Raw genomic sequence first — 13,693 nt, 5'->3', positions numbered from 1 at the left:
TGCGCACTAACTCACACCAGAGTCTGAGACCATGCACAAACCTGAAGTCTAGGAGTGTGTTGTGCCGATGATTCTCAAAATACTGTATCATGCAAGTTAACCAGATTACTGCCCTTGTGTGTACATGTGATTTAGTGGGTGAAAAATAGACACAAATCACTGTTGTTTACATGTTTTAAAATGTATTTTATTTCTGATACAAGCAATAAATCAGTATTACATACTACATGTCTAAATAAAATTAAGCAGTACTGTAGAGTACTGTGGAGTATTCCTGCCCCTTGATGTTTATCTGTTCAAGTGAATAACTATAGCAACTGAATAAAGTTCATTTTCCTCAGATTTCCTCTACGTGTAACGTCTGTTTTGTTTAACAAAATCTTTTGATTCATATCACAAAAATGTAGCAGGTAACCATGTCGTTGTAGTCTTGTAGTCTTGTTCCCCGTTGTAGAGTTGAATATTACAAACCACTAGATGGCGGTAAAGGACTAATAGTATATAGTATAGTAGAACTATACTGGCAAAACCAGTAAACTACTTTATATATTGCTATGGACTTAAAAAAAGTAATACATCACAAATTAAAAAATAAATAAATACATTTGAATCCTAAATAGTTATACATGGTAAAATTAGCTAAACCTATAGGTAAAAAACAAGTCAGGTGTTTCAGTCAATAGGACAATCAATTGTGAGTCTGGGAGACGCTGTCTTATCTAATACATATTTAGCATTATTAGTACTTTAAGCGATTGAAACACATTGTTCAATTGCAATATTGAAATTCCCAATTAAATCAATTTCAACTAGAAAACATCCTAATAAAAATATAGAGCTAGGGGAATGTCTCCTGGCGTTAGTAGGTACTGTAGAGTGAAGCAGGAGTCCTGCTGATGCAGCTTGTCTTCATAACCACCAACACACTGCCTGCTTTCCAATTACTGGACTGAGAATAACTTGCAAGGACAGCAACTTTCTATTATTGTCCCTTTTGCTCTCAGCAAAGCAGAAAATCATGCACTTCGGACTAGATAGCAAAAGACACACTAGTGTGACACACTAGTGTGTCTTTTCACAGGCAATTAGTCAAGAGTGCTCATTGTTAATGAGAGTATGCAGGCGGCCCATCGTCCCTGTGGTTTCCTTTAAGGCCTGAATGATGGCATGGTGAAGTGAGGTGTCATGGTGTCACCGGGCCACTGTCAGTATCTCTATCAGTGTTCTCGTGTTCTCAGGACGCCACCACATTTAAAATGACCCCCATGTAATATTATGCTTTCCAGTACAACTGGCACCCACTGTGACCTCAGTAATAAACACTTAGAATCATCACCCTTCTGTCAGCTTCAGCTTAAAAAGTGTTTCTTCTTCTCTAGTTGATCATCATCGACCTCCGAGAGAACGAAACCTCTTGAACACCTTCCATGTGCAAACGTGAATGAATCATGAAGTGAAGGATCTGGACATGCATGTTCACAGCAACACAGCTGGATGTAGACGACAGAATGTATTCACTTACAGTAGACATTTGATGATGATGATGATGATGATGATGATGATGATTATGATGATGATTATGATGATGTTAAATTAAATGCACTCATCTAGAGATGGCGTTTTTCTTAAATTGTTTCGTGGTGCATGTCAGAACTATGTCATAATGCACCAAAAAAACTTTAAGGAATACACCAAAGTAAATTGCTTTTGCATTTTTTTTTTACTTTTAAAAAAAGTCTTTCTATGGATAATAAAGGACGCTCATGGGTGCAAACTTTTCAAGCGTGCATACACAATATGCGCATGTGCAGCCAGTGTGCGTCTCGCGTGTCACAGTGGTGGCGACAGAGAGCCGCAGAAATTGCTCTCTCTCTCTCTCTCTCTCTCTCTCTCTCTCTCTCTGCATCCCGTTATCTGGGCGGCGAGAGCGAAGAGACCACAGCCTCCACACTGCTTCTGCGCCCTCACCCACACGTCCGCTGAACAGGAACCGGCTCGATAGTGTCATCGACACACGGATCCTGCAGAGAGCACAGAACAAAGACGAGTTGTTCTCACCTTTTGCTCCGCACCTTGAGGGAACGGGATTGTATTCGGGCTCAGTAGCGCTGGTCGGACGCCGCTTCCTGCTTCGTCTTGTTGCGCGCTCCCGTTGCGGCCGGACGGAGGATCGGCTCCTTTTGTGTCGCTCGTTGTTTATCCACGCTCCAACTCGTGCCTCCCTGTAAAAGCGGGGGCTTTTTTTTCCGTCGTCTTGTTCCAGCTTAAACGGAATGAATGACAAAAACAAAGGTTGATGTGCATAACTCCTCGGCGCACGCCTTCTTCGCCTCGCCCAAAGAACGGAGACTCCATCTCCGGCAGAAGATGGAAAGCGGAGGCGGGACGGAAGGCTCGGACGGCGGGCAGCCGCAGCACAATCCCCGCCCGGAAACGGCGGAGCTCCCCGCGGTGCCGGGCGAGAAGAAGAAGGTAAACCGGGCTCCTTCTCCGGCTAGACCGAAAGATGTACCCGGGTGGTCCTTCACTAAGATCCGCGGAGGCATCGGGACTCCCACCCTGAGCGTCAAGCCGGGATCCATCCACCTTGGCAGCCGCATCTCCAGGCGCAGCCCGGTGGGGGGTCTTGTTGGGAAGGACGGGAAAACGGAGAAGAGCAAACCGACGGGGAAAGCCTCACCCGCCGCCGCCGCGTCCTCCAAGACCTCGGCCAAGGCGGCGAAGAGCTCCGGCGGGCGGAGGAAGGTGTCCGACGCCAGCGTCGGCTCCGACGACTTGTCCAAGGACTCCGGCTGCGCTCCGGGAAAGCTGTCCCCCACCGACAGCAGCTCCGAGCTGTCGGACTGCGCCTCCGAGGAGAACAAGGTCTCCACGGACGCCGTGAGCAGCGACACCGAGTCGAGGAGCAGCCGGGGCGGCGGGCCGGACGGAGACCGGCCGCCGAGGGACCGCGCCGCGGCCGCGGCCACCTGCTTCACCGCGGACCGGGACCGGCTCTCCGTCGGCGTGGAGGCGGGCGAGGGGAGCGTATCCCCCGGCGACGAGCGCTCGGGCACGTCGTTTGACAGCAGGATGCCAGCCAGCACGTCGCTGGCCTTCTCAGACCTCACGGAGGAGTTCGTGGACGGCATGCACGAGGAGTTTGTCCGGGAAATAGAAGAGCTGAGATCCGAGAACGATTACCTCAAGGTAAGTTATTACTTTACAATGAGGGAGAGATTGGAATTGTCCTCATCAAACGTATCATAAACACGTGAGTGGGTTCTGAAACTTGAGTGTCTGTTGTTCGCCACGGCAGAACAATAAGCAGAACCTGAACGCACCATCAGAAATGCCCAGACTCCACGGTCGTGCGCGGCGAGGTTGTGGCAGTGAAGGCATCTGCAGACGGTCGCGTGCGCCGTGGATCCATCCCGCCCCGAGGGTCATTGATCAGCAGACGGATCGGTTACACCCACTGGCCGTGTCTCTAACACCGTGGCAGAGAGCAGACGACCCAATAATTGGCCGCCATTGATTGTAGAGGGGGGATTAAACAGGGGCGCTTAAACAGGAGGACGCTCTTTCTGGTCAATTTAAAGCGATATTAAATATTTCCCCTAAGCAAAACGCCAGTTGGTCTTTTTGAGTCTATAACATAGTGCAAAATCCCTCTGAAATCTTGTTTTAATTGTCTGTAAATGGCTACAAACTGAAAACGCAATAGAGGAAGCTCCTTTTTTATATCTCGTGCAGCTGTTTGTGCAGAGTGTGGTGGTCCAGCTGAGAACAGCCCCTTATTGGACCCTCCCCTAAGCCTCCCGAGGGCCCTGGCAGCGAAGTGGGCCCGTGTCTGTTGTTGCAGCTGTGAGAAACACCTGGTTCGCCAGCGTGGAACTCTTCCCCCGCTCTCTCCTGTCCACGTGTGATGTTTCTAGGGGCCATGATTGTTCGTTGCATCATTCGGTTTAGACAGGATAAGAGACGCTGCACCTGATGGAGGCTCGGATCGAGTCGGGCCTTTCCGGGCGGAATGTTTTCGCGGATCCGTCCGAGCCCCGATTGGTTGGTTTCTCCTCCTGACTGCTGTCTTCACATGACACGAGCTTCCTTCTTATTTAGCTAGCTGTAAAAAGCAGGTCAGTAGACCGTCAGTAGACACTACATTAGCTTGTGACTCCCTGGTTTCATGTCCTCGCTCTCTTCCTCTCTGTCTGCCTTCGTTTCATGCTCTGTTTTCTCCATTCCCACCGTTCATCTCTCTCTTTTGCCACTCTCTCGTTTATTCTTCCTCTCTTTTGTCTTGCTCATCTGTCTTTCTTGACCCTCCTCTTTCCTTCTTTCCACCCTGTATCCGTGACCTAACTTTCCATTACTTCTTGCATGGTCTTTCCATTCCTTGTTGAACTCATAATTATCCTGTGTTTTCCGCCCTCTCTCTCATTTTCTCCCTCAGCCTTACTTTCACCCCTCTGTGCATCAGTCCAGTTGTTGGACGACGATGCACAAACACAGTCACACAACATTTACAGTCTATAAACAAACCATTCAGACGTCAGCTGCTGGAGACGCAGACACATCCTGCCCGCTGTTGTCCGCTGGTTCGCTTTTATGCGTTGCACACGCACATCCCTAGAGCTAGAGCTCGTTGCTGCTACAGTGCAGAGGCTGACCCACATTCTCCACCGTAGTAAATAATGACAGCGCTACTACAGCAACTACTACAACCAACCCTTTATTTGGCTTTACAAGTCACGCAGACGCATCCGATTTAGCAAACAGTTGCTGCACATTTTCAGAAGAACAGCTGTTTTGTTGCTGCTGCCTCTTATTAAAGCCCAGACTCAGACCTTTTGGGGTAAATCCTGATAATTCTAATTAAGATGTAAATGACAGAAAGGTTCATGGAAACAAATATTAGTACAATATTACTATATCAGTATCATTGAAAGAGTCCTTCTGTGACCCACATGTGAAAATATGATGCAGATTTCCAGCTAGAGCTCTCTTTCTATTTGCAGGTTGATATGAAGGCAGTGTCTGGTTCAATATTTAATGTTAAAAATGACTGTGGCACTTACACGCGCTCTTCTTCAGGACGAGATGGAGGAGTTGCGCTCTGAAATGCTGGAGATGCGGGACATGTACATGGAGGAGGACGTCTACCAGCTGCAGGAGCTGCGGCAGCAGCTGGAGCAGGTACTTTAAAGAGGGTGAAGAACGGGCTGAATGACCGCACGTCTCTTATTGTGTTAACGTGTTTTCACCCGCGTGTTTGGGTCGATTTCTCAGGCGAACAAGACCTGCCGCATCCTGCAGTACCGGCTCAGGAAGGCAGAGCGGCGCTCTCTCCGCGTGGCGCAGACGGGGCTGGTGGACGGGGAACTGATTCGAACGCTGGAGCAAGACGTCAAAGTAGGTGCTTGTATGTTTGAGGGGAAGTGAGTGAAATGGTCAACGGAGCTGGAAAATATGTTTCCGACAAAAGACATGTCTGCTTTAACTAATTAACCTTTAGTATTATTATTTACAATTTCTTTATTTGGCAAAATGTCTAAGGAGCCTGATCTGTGAAAGCCACAGTAAGAGATCATGCTTTGTCCTTGCTGTGACTTTTTGTGCCACTTCTGGTTGATATTTACTTTAAGTTAGTCCACATGACCCTTATTTATTACACTGTTGAAGTCACAAGACTGTGGTGAGGTCAGACTTCCTCTAGTTTGTTTAGGGAATTCCCCCGTCTGAAATAGATGGACTAGTTCTGGGGCTAGAAGCCGCACCAGGACTCAAAGTTGGCCTCACACACACGTTAATACATTAATTGCTCTCACTGGGCGTTTGCGGCTGAACTCAACCATCACAAGCGAATCTCCAGGTCTTAAAGCCTAAGCTGCCACATGGCCACGCTCACCGTGTGCACACACAGCTGTCATCTCAGTGACGTCATTATGCCTGATAAACACCAGGTACACACAGACAGACACACACCGAGTTCATGGTGAGGCTCCTCTGAGTGTTGTCCGTCACGGTGACCCTGGATTGTGAATAGACTCTGTCAAATACACAGCGTTCCTCCGACATTTACCACGCGATGGAGGATACAATGAGGCTTTTATGCCCTCAGAGAGAACGAGTGTGTGTGTGTGTGTGTGTGTGTGTGTGTGTGTGTGTGTGTGTGTGTGTGTGTGTGTGTGTGTGTGTGTGTGTGTGTGTGTGTGTGTGTGCCTGCTGTTGCTGTCTGTCTCTCAGCTGCTGTCTCACCATCTGACTGTTTTGGAAGGAAGGAAGGAAAGAAAGAAGGAAGGAAGGAAGGAGGAATGGAAGGAAGGACGGAAGGGGGAGGGGTTTGATGAAACCGCTGTTGACTGTTTGAAAATTCAAATCAGCCAATGAGTGCAGGAGGAACAAAACAGTGGAAAGAGAGATCAACGTGGGAAAATAAAAATCAAGAGCGCGATATACTTTCTAGGAATCAACGAAAGGTCTGTTAGATTTGTTAAAAGAGGAAGAAAGACAAGCCTGACCTCACGTGTTGCCGTCCTCCACACAGAGCCAGGTCAAGCTCCTTAGCCGCTCTGCTGCCAGCCTCACACAGACACGCCTGGGTTTATTTTGGTAGCGGTATCATACCTTCCTCCGTGACACAGCACAAAAACATCTGTACTGGAAAATCCGTCAGATACACATGTGGGATGTGCTGGGTGTGTGTGGCGTCTGCCTGCGTGGCCTTTCCACCAGATTCAGACTTTCATCATATCCTGTCCTGCTCACACACTGGCCCCGTTCCCACAGGCTGCAAACATCTGGACACGCAGACACACAGGAAATGGTTGTTAGGATTCTCACGGCGTCACAGCGGCATTACTGCCCTTCACATCTCCACAGAGAATCCGTCCCACAGAGACCTTAGCAGGCCGGCGACCTCCCTCCATCCACCTAGAAAGAAATGCCAACTTGCAGACTCTCTTTTCTGTTCATTCAGCAGCGATGCACCTACTGTAACATGCATGTTAGCCATATTATTAGAGAAGAGGGATTAGAAGATTAGACCCTTCTGGATGTTGGACGACCAAATAAGGAGACGAAGCACAGGACAGGTTTACTGTGCTGAGAGGAATATTTATGCTCCGGGTGGTTCTTGTATACATTCTGTGCAATTAGTAGTGTAAACCCATTTACAGTACAGCATGCTTTGACATATTTGTTTGTTAAAAAGTCCATTTGCCGCCGTCTTCTTATTTCTCCTCACTTATTTTTCCCTCTTGATCAGTGCAGTTTTTCACAGTTCTACCTCCTGAGTTTTGCATCACCTCTATAATCCATCGGCCCCCAGGTGGAAGCCAGCACGGTTCCTAAAGTCTCTGTGTGTGTGAGGGTAGGTTAGAACTGCGACCCGCTGGTCCCCACAGAGTTTCCGTGGGAATGTGCAGCGGTGAAGCAGCTCCGGTGTGTTTATCTGAGCAGCGCCAGCTCATCTCCATATGCCACGCCGTGTGTTGTGCGTATGTGTGAAAGACAGCTAAAATCAGATGCACGTCAGTTGTTGCCTTTCACACATCACATGTCTCACACACAGACACACACACACACACACACACACACACACACACACACACACACACACACACACACACACACACACACACACACACACACAATGCTAATGCTAGCTTTAAGTTCTTTAGTAGAATAATTAACTTACTCCTTGTTCCTTGAAAATATTTAAGGCTGGATGGTTAATACAAATGTATGGAGGGCATGTTCAGCTAAACTGCATCTAATGTTGTACTTCCAAGGATTATATCAGTATATTCTATACTCTGTCGCTTCCCTCCATCCGTCTCATCCTAACTCTGTCCAAAGATAGAGCGATCACAGCTGTCACGCCAGCGGCTTCCATGTCTCTCTTCACACACAATGGTTTTATATATAGACATAAAGCAGATTACTTGTGATGCACTTTTCTCCAAATGGGTCTTTAGAAGAAGAATATCAAAGGGGTCACACATCCACACCGCATCTCTCAGATGCATTTTATTGGACTCTTAAGAGCAGATATAGCAGCATTTACCCATCATTTATTATGAATAAAGGAAGCCCTGTCACGTGCTGATCACATGCTTATGTTACCAGGAGTTTGAAGATCCTGATAAAGGACAGGTGCTTTTTTTGTATTGGTGTTTTTTTATCTTCTGAAATATGACGATAAAGAAACGGGTTGGGTTCATCAGGTGTTTAAAAGCCGCGCATGGAAATATGTAACACGTCTTTCTCTGCGCCGGTAGCAGCTGACTGTGCGATGCTCCCGTAAACTTAGAGCCTCAGCTAAACAGCTCCTGGAGGGAGACGCTCTGTAAGCACATTTCATACTGTAGCTCATTAAAATGAACAACACAATGGCCTCTGAGACTGACGCATGCAACACTCCAGATGCTTCACAGTTTCACGGAGCCTCTGTTCTTTGATAAACTACCGTCTGGACCACTGTCAGGAGCTGAGGCAGAATATTAAAAAGACTTCTGGTGAGATTTTAAAGGAGTTTAAATGATGTTCTCGTTTCAGCCACTCTTAACACTTTAAAACAACAGGATTTGGCTCCGGAGTTAAATTTCTGAAGTGACTAAAAGGGAGCTTTAAATTTTAAGCAGAGCGACTGTGTTTGGTACCTGAGCGTCACGGTACGAAGACCCTGCTTTTAACCGCCCCCGGGTCTCGGTGAAGTCCTTCTCAGGTTGCAGAAGCGTGAATGTTTCAGGAGGTGTTAGGAGAAACGCTGTCACTGCTCTACAGCAACAGCCTTTAAGCACAAGGAGAGAAAAACAGGTTTCTGAGTGACCTGGTTATAAGTGCATGTAAACATATCAGTGAACCCTTTAACAGAATATTATTAGTTTGTATTCATAAGCCTAACGCTGACTTTTACTTGCTTGAAATGCGTTTTGTGTGAGCTGCGCAAACATAAACAAAGGCGCTTCTTGTGTCTCCGTAACGGTCGTCTCTCCAACGCATCCCCACATTAGACTTTAGCCGTTTCTGCTTGCGTTTAGTAGCCGGGGCGAGCGTGAGGCTCAGTGATGGGAGAGACAAGAGTCCGGTTGTTGAGTGCACTCACAACCACACGCTGTGGACACGACAAAGATCCATGTGAGGACTAACTGCCACTTGTTAAAAGATGCTGCTGTTTGCACTGTGGCTTGTGTTTGTACATGTTTGAGTCAAGTCGACTCCACACTCCCTTTATCACACACGCACTGAGTTTAGCTCTCACCCAGCTCGACACCCTGGCCGCATGCTAATTACATACTATAGCTCTGTTGCTGGGCAAAACCTGAGCTTCAATAGCGTTAGATTCTTTCACGTTGTCCTTTAATTTAGACTACAATGCAGCATTTATAAAGACTGTTAGAGGAGAACTGAAGCGGAGGGCTGGATGGAGAGGAGACGGTGAAGGAGCAGAAGCCTGTAAACCTGCAGGGGGGACAACGTCCCATTTATAAAAGCTGTCGTATAGATGCAGCCAGAGTTAAACAGGCCGTCGCCCTGTTGGATCCACATATACACCTGCAGGCACAGCCAACACAAATGAAGAGCTGAGAGCTTCATGAGCATCCTAATGCACAAGCACTGATGTTGATGTGTCTGTGTCCTAGTTTAGCCAGACAATCTATAGGTTATTTACTTTCCACTGTTATTCCACTGACATTCAGCATTTGTCCACGTTCAAGGTTGCAGATGTTCCTAATCCTGTAACAAACATTGAAGCTTGTGTTGCTAAGGTTTTAGCTGTTGGCCATTCCTGGAGAAAATCTGAAAACTAGAGCAGAAGACAATGAAAGAGGAAAATACACAGTGACGCACACGTTAAAACTTGAACTGGGGCTCAGGGAGCCATTGATGCAGCGAGAGTGGGCCGTACAGAGAGGCATTGTGGGACACTGGCACCAGTTCAAACCCTCTCACACACACACACACACATGCACAAATAGTGTTTGGAGAAATAAAATGCTGTGACTAACCAATAATATGTCAAAGAATGTGGCATTAAAATGATCAAGTCATATTATTAGCAGGTCGTACTTTGCTTTGCCTGGAGCAGAGTTTCAACTTTGATGGCAGAAGGATGATGTATCACTCGGCCCTTCAGCCTTAATAGGGTGCAATCTAATTAGAGTGTGAAACACTTCATTTTTATTTAGCAACATAGATGTGAATCCTTAATAACGTTAAACTCATCAACTCTGAATGTAAGAAAATCAATTACCATAAAAGTCTTCACAAAATCAGAGCTTTGTTCACCAGATTACACTTAACGAGGTTAAAGACCTTTCACTAAAACGTAAGTTCATTCAATGGGCTTCTAATGGGAATCATTAAAGTTTCATCTAATTCAACCTTTTAAAGTAAAAGTTACATTTGTTTTATTACAGATAATGAGCTTCTTTAAAAACCAAAGCCCTTTCAGGCTGAATATTCTGATGTGAATGGGTTTTTATTGGAGTACGTAACACACATACTGTAGTTTCACATTAGTTTGACTGTAAAAAAATATTCACAATGCTTAATGTTGGACAAATATTTTGAACAAACATTTATTTAATTGTGAAAATTAATCTACGATCTAATTCCATCAAACGCCATAAATATTTTTCTGTGATAAACTGATAGGCTGGGATAGAAAATGTTTTTCCATTTGACAGCAGAGAAGTGTTGTAACTACAAAAAATGAATCCGTGTTTATTGCTGCCCAATTTATAGAACACCTAAACTGTATAGCACTGATCTAAAGACAAGCGTAAGAAGAATGAGTTTAATATTGGCTCAGTGTGTTTCCCCCAAACACAGTCAAGACAACAGGGATCACAGTAAACCTGGTTCATCCTGTTTGGATGATCAACATTGCTCAGGTCGGTTAAACTTCAGCTCAGTTATCAGCAGGCTCCCTAAACATTAAAGCAGGAAAATGATGAATGTATTTTTTGTGTTAATGAGCCTCCATCGCTGCTTCTTAGACGGTTCAGTCCACTTGCATTCTAACAGTGATAATGATTTGACTGTCAGTTTTTTATATCATTGCAGTATTTGTAAAAGATCAGCTCCAGCTCATGATCATTAGTATTATTAGATAATAAACATCACACCTTGTGTACAGTTTACATGCTGAAAGTTTTTTTCTGAGAGAAGACCCACTAGGGACTCGGCTAAAGTAACTGGCTCAAACCGGTCCTGGTTCCTTTGGCAGCATTTCTTCAAAGCAGAGCCAAGATTCCTTCACCTGAACAGCTGAAACTAATCTCCTGAGCAATATCCTATGATGACAGCAACACACTCACAATTAATGCTCAGATGTGCACCTGCTTTAGTCTGAAACTATTTTGTGAACATCTCTGTAAAGTTAAATGTAGAAAGAAAACATATGCAGAATTTCTAGCAGTGTTTTCCTGAGTGGGGAGCTAATTATAGACGCCACCCAGCTAAAGTGCTCTTTTTGCATCTCGCCCTCTCAAGGTGGCCAAGGACGTCTCTATCCGCCTCCACAGTCAGCTGGACTGCGTGGAAAAGAAGAGAAATGATCTGGAGCAGGAAAACGAGGAGATGAGGGTCCGACTGCAGGATCTGGAGGTCGCCAAGCAGGTTCTGCAGCAGGAACTCGACAAGGTAGGAGCAAAAAGACCCGGACTGGAAGCTCTAGAGCCAGGTTTAACATTCTACAAATGGGCCGAGCTGTAGAGAGCCTGCAGGTTTCCACGGCCCCAGTTCGCTGAGAGCCTTCCTTGTGTTGGTGCCTAACTGGAAATCTCAGCTGAACAGTGAGCTTGAGTCAAGTCCGTATTTAGCCTCTTGTCCTTCTGGCCCTTTTAAGAAAACAGCGCTCGCTGTACTCGGTGGAACTGGGGACATCTCCTTCTCACCGCGCCTTATTTCTGCCACTCAGCTGACTCTGCAGGGACCAAGTGTATCCAACTGCAATAAACGCAAACGTGGAAATAGAGTTGGCAGCACGCTCTTTTTTGAAATAAATAAAAATAAATTGAGGTCACAAATAGCGGCCGGCCTCTCAGCTGTCGGTCCGCGTGAAAAGCAGAAAACGAAGCCCCGTCTCTCCATCCTTTTAACTGGTCTTTGGCTCTCTTGGCTCGCCGCTTCCCCCAGCGTCTGATGCTCTGATGCTCATGGCCTTGGCCCCTGGAACAGGCCCCTGATGTGGGTCAGGCTTAGACGGATGGCTGGGTCGCTGGCTGGGGATCTGGGGCTGTCTGTTCGGCTCTGGTTGAACTGTGGCTTCCCCGAGAACAATCGGTTTCCAGTTTGTGGACGGATGGAAGGGAGGCGGAGATGCTTTGATGCAGACTTTACATAGGAAGCAGATTTAATGGAGCTAGTTGGAAAAGTGAAGAGACGAAAGGAAAGAAAACGACTTTGTTCCCATTTGTGGTCATTTGGTGTTGGACCACTTAAATATGTATGTTGTTTTTTACACCATTACCATTGCTTGTTTACTTATTTATAGCTTCTGCCGCTGTAATTAACTGATCTTATGTCAGCCAGGTCCAAACTACTGCAGGGCCCCTGTTAGCTGAAGGCCATCCTAGTTTCATACTGTGTGTGTGTGTGGGTCTGTGGTGTTGGGAATTCTTCACATAGCTGGTGTGATGCAGGGAGCCGTGCCTGTGAGCGCGCTCACCCCCCTCCAGGAATGTCTCACCTTTGATTATACAGCGAACACACATGCAAGCGAGATTTCGTGCAAGTGAAAAAAAAAACAAAACCAAAGAAGGGAAGGTGAGATTGGAACAGCAGGAAACCGCCCCTTAGGAGGATAAGACTGATAATAGGGAGAAAGCCAGTAAACACAGAGGAGGCCTTGGATGTTTATAGGTAAAGAAGGTTTGTGAATTATTGATGGAGTGGTGGTGGTGGTGGTGGTGGTGCAGCCTCCAGTCTGATATGTGTAAAAAGCAGAGCTGTGAGGTTTGTTGACCATCCTGTTGGTGAAAAGACAGCTCAGTCCGACTACAAGGGAGAAATCTCATCGAGCCTCCTCACGGAAACCATCCGTCCGTTTCAGCCATTTGACCTTTGAACAAGGCAAGGTCAGATGTGATTGAGCGAAGGATTCAGTTCAGGAAGCACCGAGGGAGGGAAGGCGTCTCCCGGGAGGTTCATGAGAAAATAAGTGGATGGGGAATATAGATAGGGTGCCGTGTGAAGGTGAGGAGGCTGCTTTAAAGGAAGGCAGTGATTGAAGCGAGGACAAAAGGACAGTGGGGGAGATAATGGAGCTGGGGATCCACAACTTATGAATGACATCAGCCCGTTATTGAGGCAGCTTCACCGTGGTCCTCCACCAGAAGATGCCCAGAAAGGCTTTTATTCCGGCCGCAGCCACATCGCACCGCGGTGATGCAGGGAAAGGAGGGTTGCGTGACCGCACTGGAATAATTTCTGCCGAGAGACGGAGGCAAAGACAAGAAGCACAGGAGAACAAAGAGAGCGAGCGAGGGAGCAGCAATGATGTAGTGTAGGACCTGAAGAGAGAGGGAAGACAGGGGAAGGGGGACCGTACCATGTGGGCGCGTTGTGGGAGCGCTGGCAGAAGGCGAGATACACGTCTAATTGGAAGAAGCCTCAGTGACTGGAGGGTGAATGGGAAAATGCACGTCAGTCATTCAGTCTGTCCATTTTACTGCTCCTTTCATTTTCTGCCTTTCTCTGA

The 13,693-nt window shown here is 46.7% G+C and overlaps 1 protein-coding gene across 2 annotated transcripts in view; it reads left to right on the top strand.

Annotated features, from left to right (window-relative positions):
* The first annotated feature begins 1,918 nt into the window (after positions 1–1,918).
* soga1 (suppressor of glucose, autophagy associated 1) overlaps positions 1,919–13,693 on the top strand; it is a 40,597-nt gene continuing 28,822 nt past the window's right edge. The window contains exons 1-4 of one of the 2 annotated variants that reach the window (XM_029157172.3): positions 1,919–3,189; positions 5,077–5,178; positions 5,272–5,394; positions 11,485–11,634. In XM_029157172.3, coding sequence (XP_029013005.1) covers positions 2,278–3,189; positions 5,077–5,178; positions 5,272–5,394; positions 11,485–11,634 — 1,287 coding nt within the window. In that variant the 5' untranslated portion in view covers positions 1,919–2,277. The remainder of the gene's footprint in view (positions 3,190–5,076; positions 5,179–5,271; positions 5,395–11,484; positions 11,635–13,693) is intronic. The other variant, XM_029157171.3, reaches the window with a different exon arrangement.

This window comes from Betta splendens, chromosome 7 (genome assembly GCF_900634795.4).
Source record: "Betta splendens chromosome 7, fBetSpl5.4, whole genome shotgun sequence".
Taxonomy (NCBI): domain Eukaryota; kingdom Metazoa; phylum Chordata; class Actinopteri; order Anabantiformes; family Osphronemidae; genus Betta; species Betta splendens.
The sequence above is the reverse complement of the archived record's forward strand: the minus strand, read 5'-3'. Positions and strand labels throughout refer to the sequence as shown.